The 22814-nt window shown below is 39.6% G+C and overlaps 1 protein-coding gene across 1 annotated transcript in view; it reads left to right on the forward strand.

Moving 5' to 3' along the window:
- The window catches only part of Top1 (DNA topoisomerase I), an 89773-nt gene that overhangs the window by 26852 nt on the left and 40107 nt on the right, over positions 1 to 22814 (forward strand). Inside the window, exons 3-5 of the mRNA XM_042694329.1 lie at positions 7176 to 7278; positions 18176 to 18299; positions 19387 to 19442. Coding sequence (XP_042550263.1) covers positions 7176 to 7278; positions 18176 to 18299; positions 19387 to 19442 — 283 coding nt within the window. The remainder of the gene's footprint in view (positions 1 to 7175; positions 7279 to 18175; positions 18300 to 19386; positions 19443 to 22814) is intronic.

Below are 22814 nucleotides of genomic sequence, written 5' to 3' on the forward strand. Positions count from 1 at the left end.
TAAACATATAGATCTTGGCTTTAGTTTTTCACTGTCTCCTTTTCTCACCAGCATCTTCAGCCAGACATCCCACCGTTACTTTAAATAACAAATGACTTCAGTAAGCACATTGTTCCTCTAATTTTTTTTCTTTTTCCACATCTTTATTTGTTCTGCATAGTTTTCTTGTTTTTTGTCAAGGCCCCTTGTCCCGCCAGTTACCAGGATCCAGAAATCTGCATTATCTTTGACTCTTCCCCTGCATTCATTGCACATAACAGTGAGTGCTGGAATTGGATTCAGTTTGTTGTCTTGAACATGCTTACACATTTTTTCCCTTAGTTCTTAGTCCCTTTGCTGCCACTGTCTTCTAGGTTGATGAAAGAACAGCTAGCTATTTATTTTACTTGAATTCTTCCATGCACACTTTCAACAGATCTTTCTTAAATATGGCTTTTACTTTCCTCCTTTTTCTGCTTGAAGTGGCTCCTTATCTTTAGGGTAGAGAACCCTGACCTTGAGTTAATTTTATCTATTAAACTTCATCTCTGGGTGCTTGGTATGATGGGGCATGTCTGTAATCTCTCAATACTCAAGAGGTGGAGGCAGGAGGATTACATGTTCTACTTAGTTTGGAGATGGCTAGAAGCCACATAACAAGACCCTGACTCCAGAAAATAAGGGTTGACTATGTAGCCTCCCTGTAGAATGTTTACATGTGCAAGGCTCTGCCTGGTTTGATCCCTAGTACTTAGAAAACAAAAACTTAGCCGGGCACCAGTGGCTCACATCTGTAATCTTACCTACTCAGGAGGTTGAGATCTGAGGATCGAGGTTCAAAGCCAGCCCCAGCAGGAAAGATTGTGAGACTCTTATCTCCAATAAACGACCAGAAAACCGGAAGTGGCGCTGTGGCTCAAGTGGTAGAGAACACTCGCCTTGAGCTGAAGAGTGCAGGGACAGTGTCCAAGCCCAGAGTTCAAGCCCCACGACTGACCAAAAAAAAAATAAAATAAAATAAAAAAACTTGACAATTGCTGCTTTTAAATTTTTTCTTTTATTATCTATAAGTAGTTATACACAAGAGGTGCCATTTAACAAAGCTTTTATTGGGGAGGGGAGGGGTTGGTCATGGGGCTTGAACTCCAGGCCTGGGTGCTCTCTCTCAGCTCTTCAGTTTAAGGCTAGCACTCTACCACTTGAGCCACAGCGCCACTTCCAGCTTTTTCTGCGTCTGTGGTGCTGAGGAATCAAACCCAGGGCCTCATGCATGCAAGGCAAGCACGCTACCACTGAGCCACCTTCCTTGAATACAATGCACCTTGATTGATGTTACCCTCTTGAACATTATCACTCCCACCCTCTTGACTCACCCTTTCCCTTACTTTTCTTAATTCTTGATATATACAATGAATTCTTGGCTATTTTCTCCCCCCTCCCCCCCCACACACCCTTTTCTTAAATCATCACAGACCTAGCTTGTCTATTTATTTAGAAGCATTTCACGTGTATAGACAAGCATATAAGAGAGAGCAGAATATGTGTTCCTATGTATCTACCACCCAATTTCAATAACAAACATCTTTGTCAAAGTTATTTTGTCCATCCCTTTGTTTCCTGACCCCTTCTCCCACATTTTAAATCATATTAATAATCTGCACCTAATTTACTTTAGGGGGTCACTTAACTTGCAAATCTACTTATAAACTTGAAAATCATCTATGTAGTTTAACCAATTGGCAATTTTTTTTTTTTTTGGTTGGTCGTGGGGCTTGAACTCTGGGCCTAGGTGCTGTCCTTCAGCTCAAGGCTGGTGCTCTACCACTTTGAGCCACAGCGCCACTTCCAATTTTCTGGTGGTTAATTGGAGGTAAGAGTCTCATGGACTTTCCTGCCTGGGCTGGCTTTGAGCCATGATCCTCAGATCTCAGCATCCTGAGTAGCTAGGATTACAGGCATGAGCCACCTGCTCCAGGGAGTCAATTTCTTTAAGTGCACTTGGCACTCAAAAGACACCCCACTTTTGTAGTCATACTTTTGCACCAACTCAAATCTGTTTCCTTGTTATTTCTCTTCAGAAATCCAAGTCTACCATGCGGAATTATATTCAGTAAATTTATATAATGACAATAGCCATTCAAATATCTTTTAAGAAAGTGCTATATGTTATACTTTTTGGTATCTGTCACAGCCTACATAGCACAATTTGGACATATGGTAGACATGTAATAACTTCTTTTTAAATTAGGGATACTTGAGATTCAGATCATTGATTGAAGTCTTAACTATGTTGGTGAGAGTATTCAGGTACAGCCCTAAGCTTTTCATCATACATTTACTTCTACATTTTAGAGCAATTTCTTTAAAAGGGTTAGAGACCTGGCTTTAAAATCAGTTTTGAAGTTTTATGCACTTAAAAAAAGAGTTTTTGGCTTATTACCTGAAACCTACTTGGAACTACTCTCAATTTGTCCTTTACCCACTTTCTTATCACCCTAAAATAACTACATTGATTGACTCATTTTAATGAATGAATTGGTACATGTTTTGTAGGTGTTTATGGATTTGTGTTATCTACAGACCATGTTTTTGTTGTTTTAAATATTATACTCCTGCCATACTCTTGGGCAATAACAATAAATCTTGATATTCTGAAGCTTCTTTGTTAAAACCTTGGACTACAAATATAGTCAAACTACACAATCTTTATTTCAGGTTGTAGTGACTCGCATATATAGTCATTATGACTTAGGACAGATATAATGGGCAAGTTCCCTAGTGAAGAGAAGTCACCAACTTTTTGTTGGTTAACTCAGCATTTTCAGTGGTGGATTTCAGACTGTTAGAAGTTGGATGATTCTATATGCTGCATAGAAAATTGTATTGGAGCCCTACTTCTGAGACTGTATGTTTTATTTTTCTCATTTCTGAGATGGGAAATTCTCATAGCCAGGGGGTCAATTGTACAAGTTTCTCTTTCCTGGCATAGAATAGTTGCTCAGTGGATTATGCCAAATAACTTCCTTTGTTGTGAGCCAGCAATGGGCTGATCATATACATAGTCTACAGGTTCATAATGTATTAATATTAAACATATTACCTCAGAATTCAGTAGTTTAAGCTGAATGTAGTCTCTTATAGTCCCAACTATTCAGAAACCAAGATGGGAGAATCCCAAGTTTGAGGCTAGTCTAGGTAACTAGTAAGACTGTTTAAAATATTTTGTTATACAGTAGCTTAAAATAATAAACGTTTTTCTCTCATAATTCCTGTGAGTCCAAATCCAGGAGAATTTATCTGAGTAGTTTGGCACAGGATATCTCATACAATTGTTGTCAGCATGTCAGCCAGGGCTGAATTGATCTGAAGGCTTAGTTGAGGCCAGAGAATCCACTTCCAAGATGGGTTATCCATGTGGCTGTTGTCAGAAAGCTTCAGTTCCTCACCACCTGGGCTTTTCTATGAGACCATTGAGTATTCTAATAGTGTGACAGCTGGTTTCTCCTAGAGCAAAGAGAGAGCAAGAAGGGAGATCTCTTTTATAACCTGGTGTTGGATGTTGCATTTTGACATTTCTATCCCCACTCCCACCCCATTAAGGGCTAGGGGTGTACCTCAGTGGAAGAGCACTTGTCTAGTGTACTGCAAGGCTCTGAGTTGGATCCCCCAGTGTAGCTTAAACAAAAAAGAAACTCAGACAAAAAGGAGTGGATCACCAAAGAGAAAGGAACTAGGCTATACTTCTTGAAATCAAGAGTATAAAAAAATCCATTATATACATTTTGAAACCACCCTTAGTATGTTGGGCAAGTTATATTGGACACAGTTAACATCAAGGATCTGACGATTTTGATATCTGCAAAAGTTTGAGATCTATACCTATTCTTGTATCAAAAGATACAGTATCTTTTATTTATTGGTTTATATTAGTTATACAGGGGAGAAGGGATTTCAATGTGACATTCCACAGGATTCAGTATCATTTTACTGTCATTTTTATTTGTCCTATGAACAAAAACTCCTATCTGGCTGTTTTTGTTTGTTTTGCCACAGGGCTTGTAGTTGGCCTGGGCATTGTCCCTGAGCTTTTTTGCTCAAAGCTAGTGCTCTATCACACTACAGCACTACTTCTGGTATTCTGATGGTTAAGTGGAGATGAGTCTCCCTTGCTGCTTGGGCCGGCTTTGAATTACAATCCTCGGATCTCAGCTTCCTGAGTAGCTAGGATTACAGGTGTAAGCCACTCCCTCTCCCCCCCCCCCCTCTTTTTAAACTTCTTTTTGGGAGGGAAATTGACAAACAATATCTAAAATTCACCCAGAAATCCAAAACACATAAAGGGCCAAAATAAAACAACAAACTTAAGGTATTATAATAATACTTCAGACCTTACAGGGAAGCTACAGTAATCAAGATAATGTGTATGTAGGATTAGAATAGAAGGCCCAGAAATAGATTATATGGTTACTTGATATTTAGTAAAGAGGCCAAGGCAATTCAGTGGAGAAAGAACCAACTTTTCAAATATGGAGCTAGAATAGCTAGAAACCTTTTTTATTTTTATTTTTTGTCGGTCGTGGGGCTTGAACTCTGGGCCTGGGCGCTGTCCCTCAGCTCTTCAGCTCAAGGCGAGTGCTCTACCGCTTGAGCCACAGCACCACTTCTAGTAGTTTATTGGGGATAAGATTCTCACAAACTTTCCTGTCGGGCTGACTTTGAACTTCGATCCTCAGATCTCAGCCTCCTGAGTAGCTAGGATTACAGGTGTGAGCCACCGGCCCCCGGCTAGAAATCTTTATTACCAAAAAAATGAACACTTAACTGGGCACCAGTGGCTCATGTCTGTAATCCTAGCTACTCAGGAGGTTGAGATCTGAGGATCACTGTTCAAAGCCAGCTCAGGCGGGAACATCTGTGAGACTCTTATCTCTAGTTAACCACCAGAAAACTGGAAGTGGCTCTGTGGCTTAAGTGGTAGAGCTGAGGGACAGCGCCCAGGCCCAGAGTTCAAGACCCACACCTACAACCAAAAAAACGCCATTTACATTCTGTGAATGGAAATGTAAATTAGTGCAGCCAACCATTACAATCACTAGGGGTTCCTCAGAAATCTAAAACTACCATATCATCCATCTGCACTTAGTATGTATTTGCGGTAAATATAAGTATTAATTAATTAATTTTGTCGGTAGTGGGGCCTGAACTCTGGGCCTGGGTGCTGTCCCTTAGCTCTTCAGCTCAAGGCTGGCGCTCTACCACTTGAGCCACAGCGCCACTTCTGGCACATAAATATGAGTACATATTTAAAGGACTCAGGTGCACAGCTGTCTTTATTCTTACACTGTTAACAGTATCCAAGTCATGGAATTAATCCAGGTTCCTATCAATTAATGAATGGGTTGTTTTAAAAGCATATGTACATAATGGAGTATTCAACCATTAAGAATGTATTGACTGCAGGACAATGGATAGAATTGGAGATTTAAAAAAGGCAATAATGAATAGAAAACATTCACAATACAGGTTAGTTAAAATAAATGCAATCCAGAATAGAAAGAACTTATACAACTCAGTAATAAGAAAAAAAAAATTGGAGAAAAATTAGAGCAGATATTTGACCAAAAAAGGGGGGGGTGAAAAAAGTTTTTCATTAAGCATTTATCATCAACTACAGTGAAGAACCACCACATATCTACTACAGTAGCTAAAATTATAGGCCAGATTTTGGTGGGAATTAGACTACCAATCATATATAACAATGTAGCTATTTAAAATACAGTTTGGCAGTTTCCTGTAAATACATATTTTTATATGACCCAGCAATCTCACGTCTAAATGCGTGCCAAGAGTAATAAGTATATAGAAGTATGTGCATATAAATGTTCACTGCAGACTTATTCGTGATAACCAATACCTGGAAACAAATGTCCATCAAAAAGTGAAGGTATAATTTTCAGTATATTTGTTTAAGGGGCTACCACTCAGGACTAAAATGGAACCAGAGAGATGTTCAATGTTCAATGGTAAAGTACTTCCTTAGAATTCCTCAGGCAACCCCATCTCCATCAATAAAGAAACCAGCTAAATGATGAATATTAAAGATGTATGGAACAGCCAGGTGCTCCACAGGTCAGCCTAGCTACTCAGGAGGCTGAGATAGGAGCATCGCAATTTGAAACCAGCCCAGGCAGGAAACTCCATGAGACCTATCTCCAATAAACTATTTTTAAAAAGGGAAAAAGGCACTGTGGCACTTTGAAGTGGTAGTTTTGAGACCTATCTCCAATAAACTATTTTTATCTGTCCTTTTTTTGTTTGTTTGTTTGTCAGTCGTGAGGCTTGAACTCTGGGCCTAGGCACTGTCCCTGAGCTTTTCTGCTCAAGGCAAGCAAGCAATCTACCACTTGAGCTACAGCGCCACTTCCCAATAAACTATTTTTAAAAAGGGGGGGAAAAGGCACTGTGGCTCAAGTGGTAGTTTGCTTGCCTTGAGCAAAAGAGGCTCCGGAACAGTGCCCAGGCCCAGAGTTCAAGTCTCAGGACTGGCAAAAAAACAACAAAGAAAGCACCTGTAGAGCAAAATAAGTGAGAGGCAAAAAGAATAAATCCTATATCATTTTCTTTATTCTTGTGAACTTTAGAACCTAATCTCCATAAATTGATCCTATCAGATCTGTACTTTATACTGAGGAATAGAAGGTGGAGATTTATCAGAAGAAGGAGGATATATGGGAAAGTTTTTAGACTGATGGATTTGTTGTAAATCTTGTTTGTGATGGGGATCAAGTCTGTGTATATGTTAAGACTTATACTGAGTCTTTAAGAAAGCAAAAAATAGTTAGAACATGGTTCAAGCCATAGAGGACCTACTTAAACTCAAACCCTATAAGAAGGAAACAAACATTTGTGCTTTTATATCACTTAGCTGTTTAGCTTAAGTAGTACTTGATTTAGGAAGAAGAACGCTAACTTTTTTTTCCCACAAAGTTAAATCCTTTTTCCTCACCTCCACCCTCCCCACTGGTCTTGGTTTTGGAGGAAGGGTAATGGGTGCCCGTCTTCCCTCCAGTGGCATATGCCATTTCGGCTACTTTGCCATTTTAACCCTGTACTTCTTAATGGCTTGACTTGTTACGGTAAGCAGGTAGAAGACAGCTCATGTTTCCTCTTAACTAACTCATCTCTTATGATTCTAGATTCGCATAAACACAAAGATAAACATAAAGATCGAGAGCACCGACATAAAGAGCACAAGAAGGACAAGGAAAAGGACAGGGAGAAATCCAAGCATAGCAACAGGTAAGGGTTGCACCAACAAATCTCTCATTCGGTGTGGTTTAGTTTTGCTGACGTCCCTGGAATAGGTACTGACTTGATCCAAGGTTAATAACATGGGTAGCCAAAGTAAACAAAGACTGTTTTTGATTCTGGAATTGCTAAGAGGATGCCTTGATAACTCAAACCTCATTGGGGATGCCATTGTTGAAATCAAGATGTATAAGCAAATAAAGTAAACCTTCCATGTGTACTTAATTTAAAACATAGTGGTTTTTTTTAAACTAAATCAAGTATGGACTCATTGTAGCATAGGATTGCATTAATCAATAATGCTGAAAATTTGCCTTGATTAAGAAGTGCTTGGATTTAGATTTTTTTCCCCCTGTACCTTAAAAAGGGTGGGCATTAAAACCTTTTAATTAGTCTTTCCATCCTCTAAGGAGGGCTAGCAGCCTTTATCTCTCAGGGTGTAGACCTCAGTCCTCAGAATGTTTTATCTGGTTCATTTGTTTCCTCTTTATTGACTTCACTCAAGGTGAAAAACAAAGGAGCAGATATTGAAGATCATTCTTTTGGTTTTCTCTTTGTATAAGTAAGACTCTGAAGTCATGTGTGCAAAAGTCACAAAGAAAGGTATAGTAGCTGAATAAAGAGAGACTGGGCTTCTGAGTCTCCACTACAGTATTCCTTCCAGGGGATAAAAACAAACCAAAACAAACTCTCAATAAGAAAAAGTCAATTGTGTGGCCAAACTATCTTTCCAGGTGTAAGTACTGCTCCCTTGTTTGTGTTGGAGGCATCTTAGGTTTTTAAAAATCAAATAAATGCTGGAGGCATATCTCTGAGTCCAACCCCAGCATAGAAACAGATTTTAAAAAGCTGGGTGTGGAGGCTCGTGACTTTTATCCCAACTACTTGGGAGGTAGAGATCAGGAAGATGTGGTTTGAGGCTAGCCTAAGCAAAAAAATTAGGGAGGCCCCCATCCCATCTCTACCAATAAGGTGAGTCTCCTGTAATCCCAGCTATGGAGGGAGGAGGCATAAGTGAGTAGATCAAGGTCTGAAGTTGGCCCTGGCAAAACCTTAGATTCTATCTGGAAAAAAATAAAAGCTGGGTGCCACTGGCTCTCGCTACTCAGGAGGCTGAGATCTGAAGATTGCAGTTCAAAGCAGCCTAGGCAGGAAAGTCCATGAGACTCTTATCTCCAATAAACCACCAGGAAAACTGGCTCAAGTGGTAGAGTGCTTGCCTTGAGCCGAAGAGCTCAGGGACAGTGCCCAGGCCCAGAGTTCAAGCCCCATGACTGACAAATAAATAAAGCAAAGAGGGCTGGTATATGAGCCTCAAATGGTAGAGCACCTAGTCTTACCTGCCTGCCTAGCAAGTGTGAGGTTCAGAGCTCAAATTCTTCTTCCTTCTGTGTATAAAAAAGCAATGGAAATAATTTGTCAGTCATATAGACATGGATCATTTATACAGTGAGTGTGAGAAAAATCTCAGTCAGGACACTTCTGCTTTACCTTCATAAGTTTCAGATCCTGAATTGAAAAAATGTAGAATTTTTGGATCATGCACTTCAACTAGGCATCCAGTTTTTTCCTAAAGCAAATATAAAGCAATATATCCTAAAGTAATGTAAAGGATGTTTACTCCTTTCTTTGTGAGGTCTTCATTTATGTTTGCATTTCTGTATTGCCTTGAACAATTAACATGAGTAGTGTTAGAAATGAGGAAACTTGAAACTGCTGCAGGTCGTGTGGGAGTGAGATACTTGAAAGCAAGCGTATTGAAATAGAAGTTGAAAGGCCAAATTCTGTCATTTACAACCTATTTCTTTGGGTCTCATTTTCTTTTTTGATTAACTGTTGATAACAATACCTGCCTTGGCAAGCTTTCAGATTTGTTTAGGTACATGATAGCTCATCAGAAACGGTAGCAGACCAGATAATTAAGATAATGATGGTGCTAATAATGATGATTACCACGAAACCTAATAGAACATTACGTAGATAAATTGGACCTGTCAGTTTGGGTAGTTGAATCCAGTTTAATAGTTAATTATCTACTTTGGAACATTGATGTTTTCAGTTATTTCTAGTCTTTTTTGTAATGATTTACAATCTTTTTTTGTTGTTGTTAAGATATAACATTTGAGCTAACCATTAAAAGTAGTTAAGAATTTGGCTGGGTGCTGCTTGGTTTATACCTGTAATTTGGCTACTTGAGAGGCTGATTGATAGGATCATAATTTGAGACCAGCTGGGGCAGAAAAGTTTATAAGACCTCTTCTCAGTGGAAAGCTGGACATAGTACCTTGAGCCTATGATCCCAGCTATGATGGGAGGCCTAACATGGGTGGACTGTACCCAGGCTTATGCCTAGGTAAGAAGTAAGAGCTTATCTTAAAATTACCCAGTAGAAAACAGGGCTTAAGATGTGGCTCAGCAGTAAGAGGAATTTGTAAGGCCCTCAATTCAAACTCTTAATTCTACCCCCCCCCCCCCCCCCCAAATACAAGTGGTTATGATCTTGACAAGAGAAGATAATGACTATGAATAGGAGCACTACTGCTGGGGCATGGTGATACAGGTCTGTAATCCCATCACTTGGGAGGCCAAGACAAGATTAATAGTTGAAGGCTAGCTTGGGCTATATAATGACCCTCTCCCAGAAACAGAACAAAAAAAGAAGGGCACACAGCTAGGAGCATAGCACAAGTGGGAGACCACTTGTCTAGCATATGCAAGGTTCTAGGTTCAATCCCTAGGTTTGCTTTAGGAGGAATCCAGCTAGATGGATGCCTGAATTACATAAAGCTGGTAGCGTGAAACATGAAGCCCCAAACAATGGATGGAAAGATACTAAAAGATGTTTAAAGAAGTTGAGATTTAGCCGGGGGCCAGTGGCTCATGCCTATAATTCTAGCTACTTAGTAGGCTAAGATCTGAGGATCGCAGTTCAAAGCCAGCCCGGGCCAGAAAGTCCATGAGTCTCTCCAATAAATTACTAAAAAAAAAGCTGGAAGTGGTGCCATGGCTCAAGTGGTAGAGCACTTGCCTTGAGCAAAAGAAGCTCAGGGACAATGCCCAGGCCCAGAGTTCGAGCCTCAGATTGGCAAAAAAGAAGGAGGAGGAAGAGGAGTGGGGAGGAGAAGGGGGGGGGGGAGGAGGTGAGGTTTGAATCTGAAGAGGGAAAGAGGCCATTGGAAATGGTTGAGAAAATCAGTCACTTTTATATGGTACAAATAGAATTCTTAGATAATTGGGTGGCTCCTTACCCTGTTAATAAAGACGAGGAACATAGAGCAGGAATGGGGCTGCTTTATGTGAATTTTTTTTGTATTGTTTTGGGCCGGTCATGGGGCCTGAACTCTGGGCCTGGACGCTGTCCCTCAGTTCTTCAGCTCAAGGCTAGCACTCTACCACTTGAGCCACAGCGCCACTTCCGGCTTTTTTTTCCCTGCTTAAGTGGTGCTGAGGAATCGAACCAAGGGCCTCAGGCATGCAAGGCAAGCGCTCTAACATTGAGCCACCTTCCCAGCCCCTGTGAATTGTTTTCTCTGATACAACTGTTTATCCTCTCCAGCTTGAAAATAAGGATTAAATAATTTTTCAGATTCCAGTCTACTTGAAGTTCCAATAATTCTATATAGTGTTTCTTTTTATTCATAGTTTCCTGTAGTTTCCTCCTTTATCTGAAGCACAAAGTATATTAAATGGAAAATTCTAGAAATAAATAATTAATGGGGTTTAAATTGTATGCCATTCTGAATCTCACAATGAAGTCTAGTGCCAGGACTTGGATCTAAGTCCTGGATCCATCCCATGTCATTTGTGTACACTGTCACCTGGTAGTCACTTAGTGGTGGCCACAGTCTTCCTCAGACCTCCGGTGACCATATCCCATGCATGCACTCATATAACCCTTACTTACTTGGTAATATCCTGAAATCTTTTTTTTGGTCAGTTGTGGGGCCTGAGCTCTGAGCCTGGGCACTGTCCCTCAGCTCTTCAGCTGTAGACTGGTGCTCTACCACTTGAGCCTCAGCCCCACTTTCAGCTTTTTCTGCTTATGTGGTGCTGAGGAATCGAACTGAAGGCCTCATGCATGCAAGGCAAGCACTCTACCACTGAGCCACCTTCCCAGCCCCCTGAAATCTTGAGAGTAGTGATGCTGGCCATCAGGATATGCCAGAGGCACCATAAAGTGTTTCTTGTAAGGAAAGGAAAAAAAAAGTTTGGATGCTGCGATCTATAGTAAATTATTGTTAATCTCTTACCATATCTGATTTGTAAATTAAACTTTGTCATAGATACCCTTTTTTGCCAGTCCTGAGGCTTGAGCCTCAGGGCCTGGGCTCTGCCCCTGAGCTTCTTTTGCTCAAGGCTAAGCACTCTACCACTTGAGCCACAACACCACTTCCAGCTTTTTTCTGTTTATGTGGTACGGAGGAATCAAACCCAGGGCTTCATGCATGCATGTTAGGCAAGTACTCTACCACTAAGCCACATTCCCAACCCTGCCATAGGTATTCTTATATATTAGATAGGAGAAAACGTGGTCTATATAGGGTTCAGTACTGTCTCACGTATCTACCAAGCTCCTGGAACATATCTAGGAGGGGACTACTTTAATTAAAACAGTCCTTGTAATTTTGTATAGTGACCGATAATGATGGAGGATGTTAAGAAACCTTCATTTGGAAGGTTTTGGAAACTGGCTGTGGTACTTTGTCCAGAGACAACTTTGAAGGTACCTGGGATTATTTTTCTTTTTTTAAAAAAATACTGAACTTTATTCTGTTTCCTTGAAAGAGCCATTAATTTCCTTCCTTCTGCAACTTTTGGGGCTCACTCAGCTATCTCCCAGGGATACCCTGTGATCCACTTGGCTTGACCTGAAAGGGTGTGCTGCCTTTGAGGAGTGGCAGTAGTTAAATCTTATTCTCAGAAGATAAGGAGGCTTTTGTTTCCCCTAATAATGCTTCCGTTTTACCTTGTTTGGGAAGTAACAGAACAGTCAAATACATGACTTAGGACTGCCTGAGTTTAAATCTTCATTTTTGGTTGGAAAGTATAGCCCAAGTAGTATAGCAGCTAGCTAGCAAAGTACAACACCCCCCCCCCCCCTTCCTTCCAAAAAAGAAAATATGGTGTCCCCTAAACATCATTCTTGGTTCCTAGAATATTAGATTTTTTCCTAAAGAATTACTTTTTTTTTTTAATGCAGAAGGGAAATACTTTTCCTTCCTGTTTTTTTTGCTTTTGTTTTTTTATTGCTAAGCTCGATTTCCTCTTTCTCCCACATTTCTCCTGCTTAAATGCCTTAGACAAATGCCTATCATCCTGCTGTCTGCTTGTCTAAGAGAGTCACTCCTTAGAGACAGACCAGCAGTCTCTCCATTTTCACTTTAAAATAGTGGAATACTTTTTCCTATTATTATTGTTAGTAGAATTTAGTTATTTAATGCATATGATGGATATGAACATTCTAGCGTGGTAGCTTTGAATCTTCATTTGTTCTCTTTAGCACTGACTTACTTATCCAGTCTCTGTTATGGAATATTATTCCTAAACAGTCAGGATCCCTGAGCCAAGGGATCAGCACTCTGTGCTTAGCCAGTCATTAGATGTTTTGGGTTTCCTTCCTTCCTTCCTTCCTTCCTTCCTTCCTTCCTTCCTTCCTTCCTTCCTTCCTTCCTTCCTTCCTTCCTTCCTTCCTTCCTTCCTTCCCCCCTTCCTACTCTCCTCCCTCCTCTTCTCCTTCCCTCCTCCTGTGGTTGATGTTAAATCTTTCTTCTGCTGCTTTTTATTTAGTCCCATGTAAGTTTGTTCAGTATATAGTCAACTTTTCTGTAGCCTTCAATTTTATTTGGAATTGGTTTTGGGACTTGGCTATATTGTACCTATTGTGTACGGGAAAAGTAGGATCTATATTGATTTATAAAGAAAAGATTGATATCACTTAAAACAGGCAATTAGCGTGTGAACTTCTTCCACATTAGTCAGATTTTACTATTTCAGGACCAGCGGACTGGTGTAGCTCTTCATGTCACCATGAAAGACAACCTAGTCTCAAGCCTTTTGGAAAAAGATATCCATTTTTTTTTTGTTGTTCTTTGTTTTTATTTTTGTTTTGTTTTTTAAAACTATCGTAGTATATGATTATAATCAAACCCAGCACTAGGGAGGCAGAGGTAGGAGGATTATGAATTCCAGACCAGCCTGGATTATACATACCAGGTCCTGCCACCAAAAGATAAAAGAAGGAAGTGGAGAAGGGAAGGAAGAAAAAAATGTCAGCTTGATACTTTGTTGGCTTCACTTCCTACCACTCTCCAAATCCTACTTTTGACTTTGTGGCTAATGATGCACTTGTGTTTCATAGGATTTGGTTCCTCAGTGCTTTTGCTACTTATTTCAGATAGGTTCTTAGGAAAGAATAGTGCAGGGTGGAGGGGGGAGAAGTAGACACGTTTGCCAGCATTCCTGTGACTGTGGATAGATAACCCACTGGTCAGCTGGTAGATGGCCAGTTGAGCCCCTCAATATTTGGTCTCTGTTCTGGAGGTAGGTAGGGACAGGACAGCATCTGAGAAGAAGAGGTAGAACTGAGTTCCAAGGCCTAGTAGAGCTAATTAATCACAAATTTCCAAAGCATTTTCCCAGTGGAGATGCCTTGTAACACAAACTGTCCTTACCTAGATCATCTGAACTCAGCTAGTATGAATATTAAATTTGGGACTAGAAGAGATTAAGTTCCTTTGGAAATTCAGGTTGATTGTAGATCTTTGTGATTATGACCAACAAAAGAAAGTCACTACTCTAGCAGATGTTACTACTCTAGAGGTATTCTTGAACCATGGATTTCCCTCTGGTTTATCAGACGAAGAATCAACTGACTTTTTGAGTTAGGTTGGCTGGTTTCCAGGACTGGCTTAGAAACTGTCTTTATTGCCTTGTAACTCATAGATTCCCTTTACTTGGCCAAAATGAATAGTAATGCTGAAAACCAGAGGAATGTGTACATCTCAGAGGTACCCATGTTCTGTTGCCAGTTTTCCAGTGACTCAGATTAATATTCTAAGAATTGCTTTCTAAAATGAAAGAGAATCAAGGCCTGATGTGATGGCCCATATCCTATACTTGGGATATTGTGGTAAGAAGATCACAAATGCTAAGCCAGTCTAGGCAGAATTAGTGAGACTTTATCTCAAAAGCAGTAATACAAATAAAAGGGCTGGGAACATGTCTCAACTGATAGAGCCTTTGCCTAGAGGCCCTGGGTTCTTTCTTAGTACTATATTCCACCTCCCCACCCCCACACACACAAAAGAAGAGAAAGGGGACAGAGGCAGGAGACAGAATGTAAAAAAAGACGGAAGATCCTAGAGATAGATGTTTCTGAACTTAGCTATCTGAGTCAATTATTTATATTAAATATTTAAGACCTCTATAGGATTTGGTTTTGTGGGTTGTTTTTTTTTTTTTTTTTTTTGTCCTGTCTTTTGCTTTGGTACTGGGGTTTGAACTCAGTCTTGTGCTTACTAGGTAAGCACTCTACCACTTAAACCATATGAAGATAGCATTAGGAATCTCAATGAAAGCTGTTGATTAATTGAGGGGTGGGAAAAGAGAAAGCAATAGAAAGTTATTCTGAACAAAACGTAATGTATCCATGTCTGAAATACCATGGTGAAACCTCTTGGCACACTAAAACGTCCCAAAACAACAACAAAAATGAATGACAGGAAAGTAAAATAGACTCTGTAGGAGAGAGGAAGGTCTAGCCAAGAGATAAATGAGAATGGATATGAGAATAAAAACAGAATAGTGAAATCTGTCCAAATTGTTTTAAGGGGGAGTTAGGGTAAAGTAGAATAATAGAGTGAAGATAGTTTGTTGGATACATTGTATACGTGTGTGGAAATGTGGGAAGGAAGCCCTCCTTATATAATTAATGAAACAACTATAGTGCTTTTATGATGACTAGTGAGCCCAAACATTGTTGGTATTATAAAAACACGGTGTATTTAGGATTGTATGTGTGTAAATACCTCAAGAATTAGCTCAGTTCTCAGAATTCTGGAGAAGTTCATAAAACTGTTAAGAATGGTGATTCAATGGGATTTATTTTTTTAAAACTAAGTATAGGAAATTTTTTTAATAAAAAATTCTACTTTAGCAAAACACTTGTTATAAGAACACATTCAGCTGGGTGCTAGTGGCTCATACCTGTAATCCTAGTTACTCTGTAGGCTGAGATCTGAGAATCAAGGTCCAAAGCCAGCCCAGGCAAATAACCACCAGAAAAGTCAGAAGTGGAGCTGTGGCTCATATGGTAGTCTTGAGCAAAAGACTCTCAGGTATAGTGCCCAGCTCCTGAGTTCAAGCCCCCAGAACCAACATGCATGCAAGCGCGTGTGCACATGTGCACGTGCACATGCACACATAACAAAACAAATTGAGTAGAATGCTTTACTGGTGCCATGAACAGTCTAGAAGAACCTTGGTTACCTCATGCCACCAGCACGCTGCCCCCAACCAAGAGTTAGAGAAGTTTGCTCTTGTAGATACTTATACCAATATATGTCATCCACTACTAAGAGCAATAGAGGGAGGAGTGTGAGTACACAGGTAAGGGGACTAGTCTCCCTGCCTTCTAACTGCACATCATCATTTATTTGTCCTGTTTTGATCCTCTGGATAGACAAGTTTTTGTTTTTGTTTTCTCTGTTCTTAGGATTTGAACTCTAGGCTAGGGCACTGATTCTGAGCTGCTGCTTTTTTTTTCTTTTGTTGGTCGTGGGGCTTGAACTCTGGGCCTGAGTACTGTCCCTCAGCTCTTCAGCCCAAGGCTAGCGCTCTACCACTTGAGCTACAGTGCCACTTCGGTTTTTTGGTGATTTATTGGAGATAAGAGTTTCACGGACTTTCCTGCCCAGGCTGGCTTTGAACCATGATCCTCAGATCTCAGCCTCCTGAGTAGCTAGGATTACAGGAGTGAGCCACCCGGCTTTTCCGGCTTTTCCGGCTTTTCCGGCTTTTTCTGAGTAATTTATTGGAGATAAGGTTTCACAGATTTTCCTGCCCTGGCTGGTTTCAAACCATGATCCTCAAATCTCAGGCTCCTAAATAGCTAGTATTACAGTATTACAGGTATAAGCCACCAAATGCCCAGCTACTTGCATGTTTTTTTAAAGTTGCAATTGTTTTATATACTTTTTTCATTTTTGCCATAAATATTTTCCATGTATTTGAGGTACTCAAATTATAGCACAATAGTTACATAATTTGATTAAAAACACAGCTTCCCTTTATTAATCATTTAGGTTATATCCAGTTCCTTAGAGTTTTATTTACGTGTTTATTTTCCCTTTTGGTTATTATAGTAAGTACCAGAACAAACATCTTTATATGTAATGTTTCCCTAAGAGAAATTTTCAAACAATAAAACTTAGCATGAAAGGGTATGTTGATTTAATGGCTCTTGCCTTACATATTTTTTTTTCCTAAGGGAGCAATGCTTTCTTTATACTGCTACTGGTATGACCAGATAACCTCCTTAAAAGCAAAACTTTCAACCTTTAATATAGAATTTGTCCTTGTTTCAGATGGATTTTTTCTTCTTCAAGCCCCTTCTAGAAGTGATTGGCATTTCCCTGTTAAGGAGATTTGCTCTTTTTAAAGTTTGAAGGAAACATCCACTGTTGGATTGCTTGCTTCACAAGGCCTGGCTTGTGTATATGTATCTCAAGATAGAGTCCCAAGTACATTTTTGTTGAGTTTTTAAGTCCCTTATATCAAATATGAATAACAAAAATGGAGCTTTTGTTATGTTTTTTTTTTTTTTTCCTGGTCGTGGGGCCTGAACTCTGGGCCTGGGCACTGTCCCTCAGCTCTTCAGCTCAAGGCTAGCACTCTACCACTTGAGCATCAGTCCCACTTCTGGCTTTTTCTGCTTGTGTGGTGCTGAGGAATCAACCCAGGGCCTCATGCATGCAAGGCAAGCACTCTACCACTGAGCCACCTTCTCAGACCTCATTATGTTGTTTGTAGGTAGAATGTTGTAAAAATAATATGAAGCTTGATAATATTCTTTTTTTCCTTTTTTCTTATGATAGTACCAGAGTTTGAACTTAAGGGCTTTGTACTTAGTTGGTTGCTTGCTTAACTTTTATTTACCACTTGAGCCATGACTTCAGCCAGAGTTTTTGTTGGTTATTTTGGAAATGAAGTCTTAGAACTTGTTGCCCTAGCTGGTTTCAAATTAATTACAAGCACATAACACTGATCCCTGGCTTGCTATATATATATGCATGCATACACACACACACACACACACACACACACACACACACACACACACACACACACACACACACACACACACACACACACACACACACACACACACACACACACACACACACACACACACACACACTATCCTGGTGTGCTTAAAATGACTATTTTCTTTGGTTCCTCTGTCTCTTAATAAAAATAAAAATATTCAACAAGGTAAAGAGAATATGAGGTGGAAGGGAACAAGGAGGAGAGAAGGGAAGAAATCTGACCCTTTACTTGAATCTTTTTAACAGAATTTTTTCTTTTTAAACAATTATTAAGGTATATGATAGAAACAGTTTTCACTGTGACATCTGTGTTCATGCACAGAAGGCACTTTAATTATATTCATCCCTTAGATTACTCTTTATTTCCCCCCCTCATTTTTTTTTTCAGTTTTCAATGGGTTTTATTACTGCATTTTCATACATATCTATAGTATATTTTGATCATATGTACCTACAAAAACTGTCCCTAAGTTTCCATAGTTAATGTTACCTTATGTATGTATGTCTAGGAGCTGAACTTGTGATCTTTAGGTTAACCAAACTTTGTGTCTTGTTTTTCACAGTGAACATAAAGATTCTGAAAAGAAACACAAGGAGAAGGAGAAAACCAAACACAAAGATGGAAGTTCAGAAAAGCATAAAGACAAACACAAAGATAGAGACAAGGAAAAGCGAAAGGAGGAAAAGGTATAGCGTTTTCCAGTACAGGAAAAAGGGATGTGACGTGTACTTTCATTTTTGCTTACTTTGTAAAGTGGGTGGTAGAATTACCTATGTTTCATAGGTAGAACTCTTGGCCTTAGAATGCATAAAGAGCCGGTTACCACCGGTTTTCTCACAGTCCATATCTATCCAGTGTTACTGTATTTATTTACTCTGTGTTACCAGTAGGTAAGTGGAGAATATAGGGAAAAATAAACTCTGGTTTTGGAAGATGATCTAAAGCTTTGTTAATTTTCACTTTTTGAAAAAGCAATGTTGGTAACAGCTAAATTCAGATGTTATGAAATAGGCAAAAAGATGAAGATATCTCCTCTTTTTATCCCTGATTTCCTGTCCCCCATCCTTCCCTGAAATAACTACTATATTTTGAATCTTCCAAAAGTATGTGTATAGATTTTTGAAAGACCTAGAGTGTCTCACAAAATGGAGGTTTGGAGGAGAGGAAAAGTACCTAACTCAAAGAAGGCAGGGAAGTAGATTATTCTGTTTGATTTTAGCTTCCTTTCCTTTTTCCTTTTTTTTTTCCTTTTTCCTCCCCTCCCCTCCCCTCCCCTCCCCTCCCCTTCCCTCCCCTCCCCTCCCCTCCCCTCCCCTTTTTTTCCACGGTCACAGGCAGATTCTTGGGGAATGTATCTGTTGATACATTCTGTTGAAATGGGTACTACTACTAAAGATAAAAAAATTGATATTTTGAAGAAAAGTATTTCTTAGTGAATTGGACAATTTTGCCTAAAAGAATTATCTAGCCAGGCATGTGAGGATCACAGTTCAAAGCTAGCTCTTGTCAGGAAAGTTGGTAAGACTCTTATCTCCAATTAACCACCAGAAAACTGGAAGTGGCACTGTGACTCAAAGTGGTAGAGTGCTAGTAGCTAGCTTTGAGTGAAAAAGCTCAGGGGCAGTTTAAGCCCCACAACGGAATAATAATAATAATAATAATAATAATAATAATAAATAAAAGTGAGACTTAAAAAGACATTAAATTCCTTAGTTATTCATGTTTAATCATTTCTGAAATGTGCTAATCAGTTTCTGTTGTTTCACCTTTCAGATTAGAGCCTCTGGGGATGCAAAAATAAAGAAGGAGAAGGAAAATGGCTTCTCTAGGTAACTCTCTTCTGCTATGTTGGCTTTTCTCTGGGTAACCAGCAGGCCAGATGTCAATACTGCTGTTGTTTTCTGAGCTCAGCCCAAATACTTAACCTGGTCAACTTAATGGTTCCTAGGAAGTCAGCAGTGTCAAGACTGAGTCTTGCTAGAATGCCAGTTAATGAGATGATCCAGCACTCCTTCCTTCCTTCCTTCCTTCCTTCCTTCCTTCCTTCCTTCCTTCCTTCCTTCCTTCCTTCCTTCCTCCCTCCCTCCCTCCCTCCCTCCCTCCCTCCCTCCCTCCCTCCCTCCCTTCCTTCCTTCCTTCCCAGTCGTGGGCCTGAACTCTGCGCCTGGTCCCTCAGCTCTTCACCTCAAGGCTAGTGCTCTACCACTTAAGCCCAGCGCCACTTCTGGCTTTTTTTTTCCTGCTTAAGTGGTGCTGAGGAATCAAACCCAGGGCCTCAGGCATGCAAGGCAACGCTCTACCACTGAGCCACCTTCCCAGCCCTGTCCAGCACACTTTCTAGAGGATTATTTTTGAATTGGAAAAGGTTGACATTAAGAGAATTTTTTTCTTTTTTTTCTTTTTTTTCTTTATTTTTTGCTGGTCCTGGGGCTTGAACTCTGGGCCTCGGTACTGACCCTGAACTTCTTTTGATCAAGGGGAATGCTCTACCACTTGAGCCACAGCACCACTTCTGGCTTTTTTGAGTAGTTTATTGGATATAAGAATCTCACAGCACTAGCTCATACCTATAATCCTAGCTATTCAGGAGGCTGAGATCTGAGGATCACAGTTCAAAGCCAGCCTGGGCAAGAAAGTCCCTGAAACTGGAAGTGACTCATGTAGTAGAGCACTAGCCTTGGGGTAAAGAACTGAGGAACAGCACCCAGCCCCAGAGTTCAAGTCCTATAACTGACAAAAATAAAAAACAATAATAATAATAAAAAAGAATCTCATGGAGTTTCCTGCCCGGACTTTGAACTGTGATCCTCAGATCTCAGCCTCCTGAGTAGCTAGGATTACAGGTGTGAGTCACCAGTGCCTGGCTATGAGAATTTTAAAAAAAAGATGTAATATTCATACCACAAAATTTGCCCTTTTTTTTTCTCCTTAGTGCTGGTACTGTGGCTTGAAGTCAGGGCTTACGCAGGCTCTGTCCTTAAGCTCTTTTGCTCAAGGCTAGCACTAACCCACTTGAACCACAACTCTACTTCTGGCTTTTTTGGTGGTTAATTGGACATAAGAGTATCAGTGGCTTTGAACCATGATCCTCAGATCTCAGTCTCCTGAGTAGCTAGGATTATAGGCATGGGCCACTGACGCATGCAAAAATAACCTTTTAAAGTATTTATTGCGCCAGGCACTGGTGGCTTGAAGATCTCAGTTCAAAGCCAGCTCAGGCAGAAAGTCCATTAAACTTCTCCAATTAACCAGCAAAATGCCAGACTGGAGATGAAGCTATAATGATAGAGTATCAGCCTTGAGCAAACTTAAGCTGAGTGAGACTACCAAGGTTCTAAGTTCGAGCCCCAGAACTAGCAAAAAATAAAAAAAATAAAAGATTACACTGATTTTTAATATTTTCACAAGGTAGCTTTTTTACATTGGATTCCAGAATATTACCTAATCTGATTTCTTTCTTGTAGAACTTTTCTTGACTTAAAATTTAGGAATGGGTATAGATTTAGGTAGAAATATATAATGTCTGTTTTCTTGAAGTGGAAAATGCACACAATCCTAAGGCCACCTTTTCTGTATTAGTTTTACTTTATTTTCTTCATCAGCTCCCTAATAAGCCCTATGTCCTTTTCTAGATTTAAAAACCCTACATTTTTTGCACCATATGTTCTCACTTCACTTTCCTACAGAATGGGAGTGGAGTTTTGCTAGGAATTATTGAAAATGTTTTCATTAGTGACTAGGGCTAAGTGTCTTGAGAGCTTTGCTTCCTTGAGACTTTGAACTTTCAGTTTTGCTTGATAAAATTTATGAAAATTGTTACCTGTCCTGTACGTCTTTCAGACTAGGAGAAGCAGATGCCCTCTGCAGGCATATTTAGTAATTGGTCTAGGAATGCAGAGAGATAAAATTCAGGAAGCATTCCAGCTGCAAACTACCCTAGGAATTCTGATTTCTTAGATAAAGTGACTGAGGTTCAGGACAGCTAATTTCTGCCAGGAGGCACCTAAGATGTTTGTTTCCTAAGTTAAGATATAAATATATTCTTTAGACTTAGGAATATACTTATGAGTTCACTTGCAGACTTGCTGGGTTAGAAGGTTAGGAAGCACCCTTCTTTTATGCATTGGTCTCTGATTCACTTTGTTATACTTCTTTGCTAGCTTGTGTATGTCTTTCTAGAGAATCCAGATGCTTCACTTCTGGTAAACTGTTATTTCTTCCTTTAGGCCTAGTAAGAACTCTTTCTACACGTTTTTAACTTCACTTGTGACAATTCTAGGTCTAGGATTTACTTTAGTTGGGTAAATGTCAGTGCTTATTTCTTTCTGGATCCTTATGGTTTTGTTAGTGATTTGAGGTGAGAGGAGGAGCAGCTGAAGAAGGACTCGGGTTTTTTTTTTTAATTTGTTTTTGAATGGTACTGGGGGTTGAACTAATTTTACAGATAATTCTGTAATAGTATTCTGTAATAATAATTTTACAGATAAGTCTCATGCTTTTGCTTTAGGCAGACCTCAGACTTGTGATGTTCTTTACGAATCCTTGAGTGGCACCTGGGCCTGGCTTTTATTGTTGTTGAACTTGTTTGTTTCTTTCCTTTTATGTTCCAAGATAGTCATCTAGCTAGATCATCTTCTTATATTCAGAAGTCAAAAATCTAAAAAAACATAGTAAAGTGCTTTCTGTAAATAAGTAAGGAAACCTAATCAGGAAGATTACTTATTGAAAGGCCTACTACATTAGCCATAGAATGACTTCAGTTTGCTCTAGGCATTCTTATTTAGCATTTCACCTTGATTTTTGTTGCAACTTTGTCAGCTTGTCTACTTTTCTAAATAATTGAGTATACATGTTCATTGTGGCCAGATTTTTAGAATTTTAAATTGATCAACTCCTTATTTGTTGTATTTTAGTTTTAGAGTATTAGAACTGTTAGATGAGACTATTTGTGAGGTTTACTGTATAGTGGATCACTTCTGTAAGTCAAATTCAAGAAAATAATGTAGGCTTATCTCTCTGGCTTGGGTCCTAAAATATAGTGGGAAAGATTTCTGACTTGGAATAAGGAGCTTTCATCCCTAGTTCTTACATTAACTGTTGATCTGTAAAGTAAGGACAGTATTACCTTCTTCAGAAGAAATGCTCATGGAAAAAATATTATGTACATATGATTATTTTGTATTTAATATAACTAGCCATTT

This window comes from Dipodomys spectabilis, unplaced genomic scaffold (genome assembly GCF_019054845.1).
Source record: "Dipodomys spectabilis isolate Male_0828 unplaced genomic scaffold, ASM1905484v1 ptg000175l, whole genome shotgun sequence".
Lineage (NCBI taxonomy): Eukaryota > Metazoa > Chordata > Mammalia > Rodentia > Heteromyidae > Dipodomys > Dipodomys spectabilis.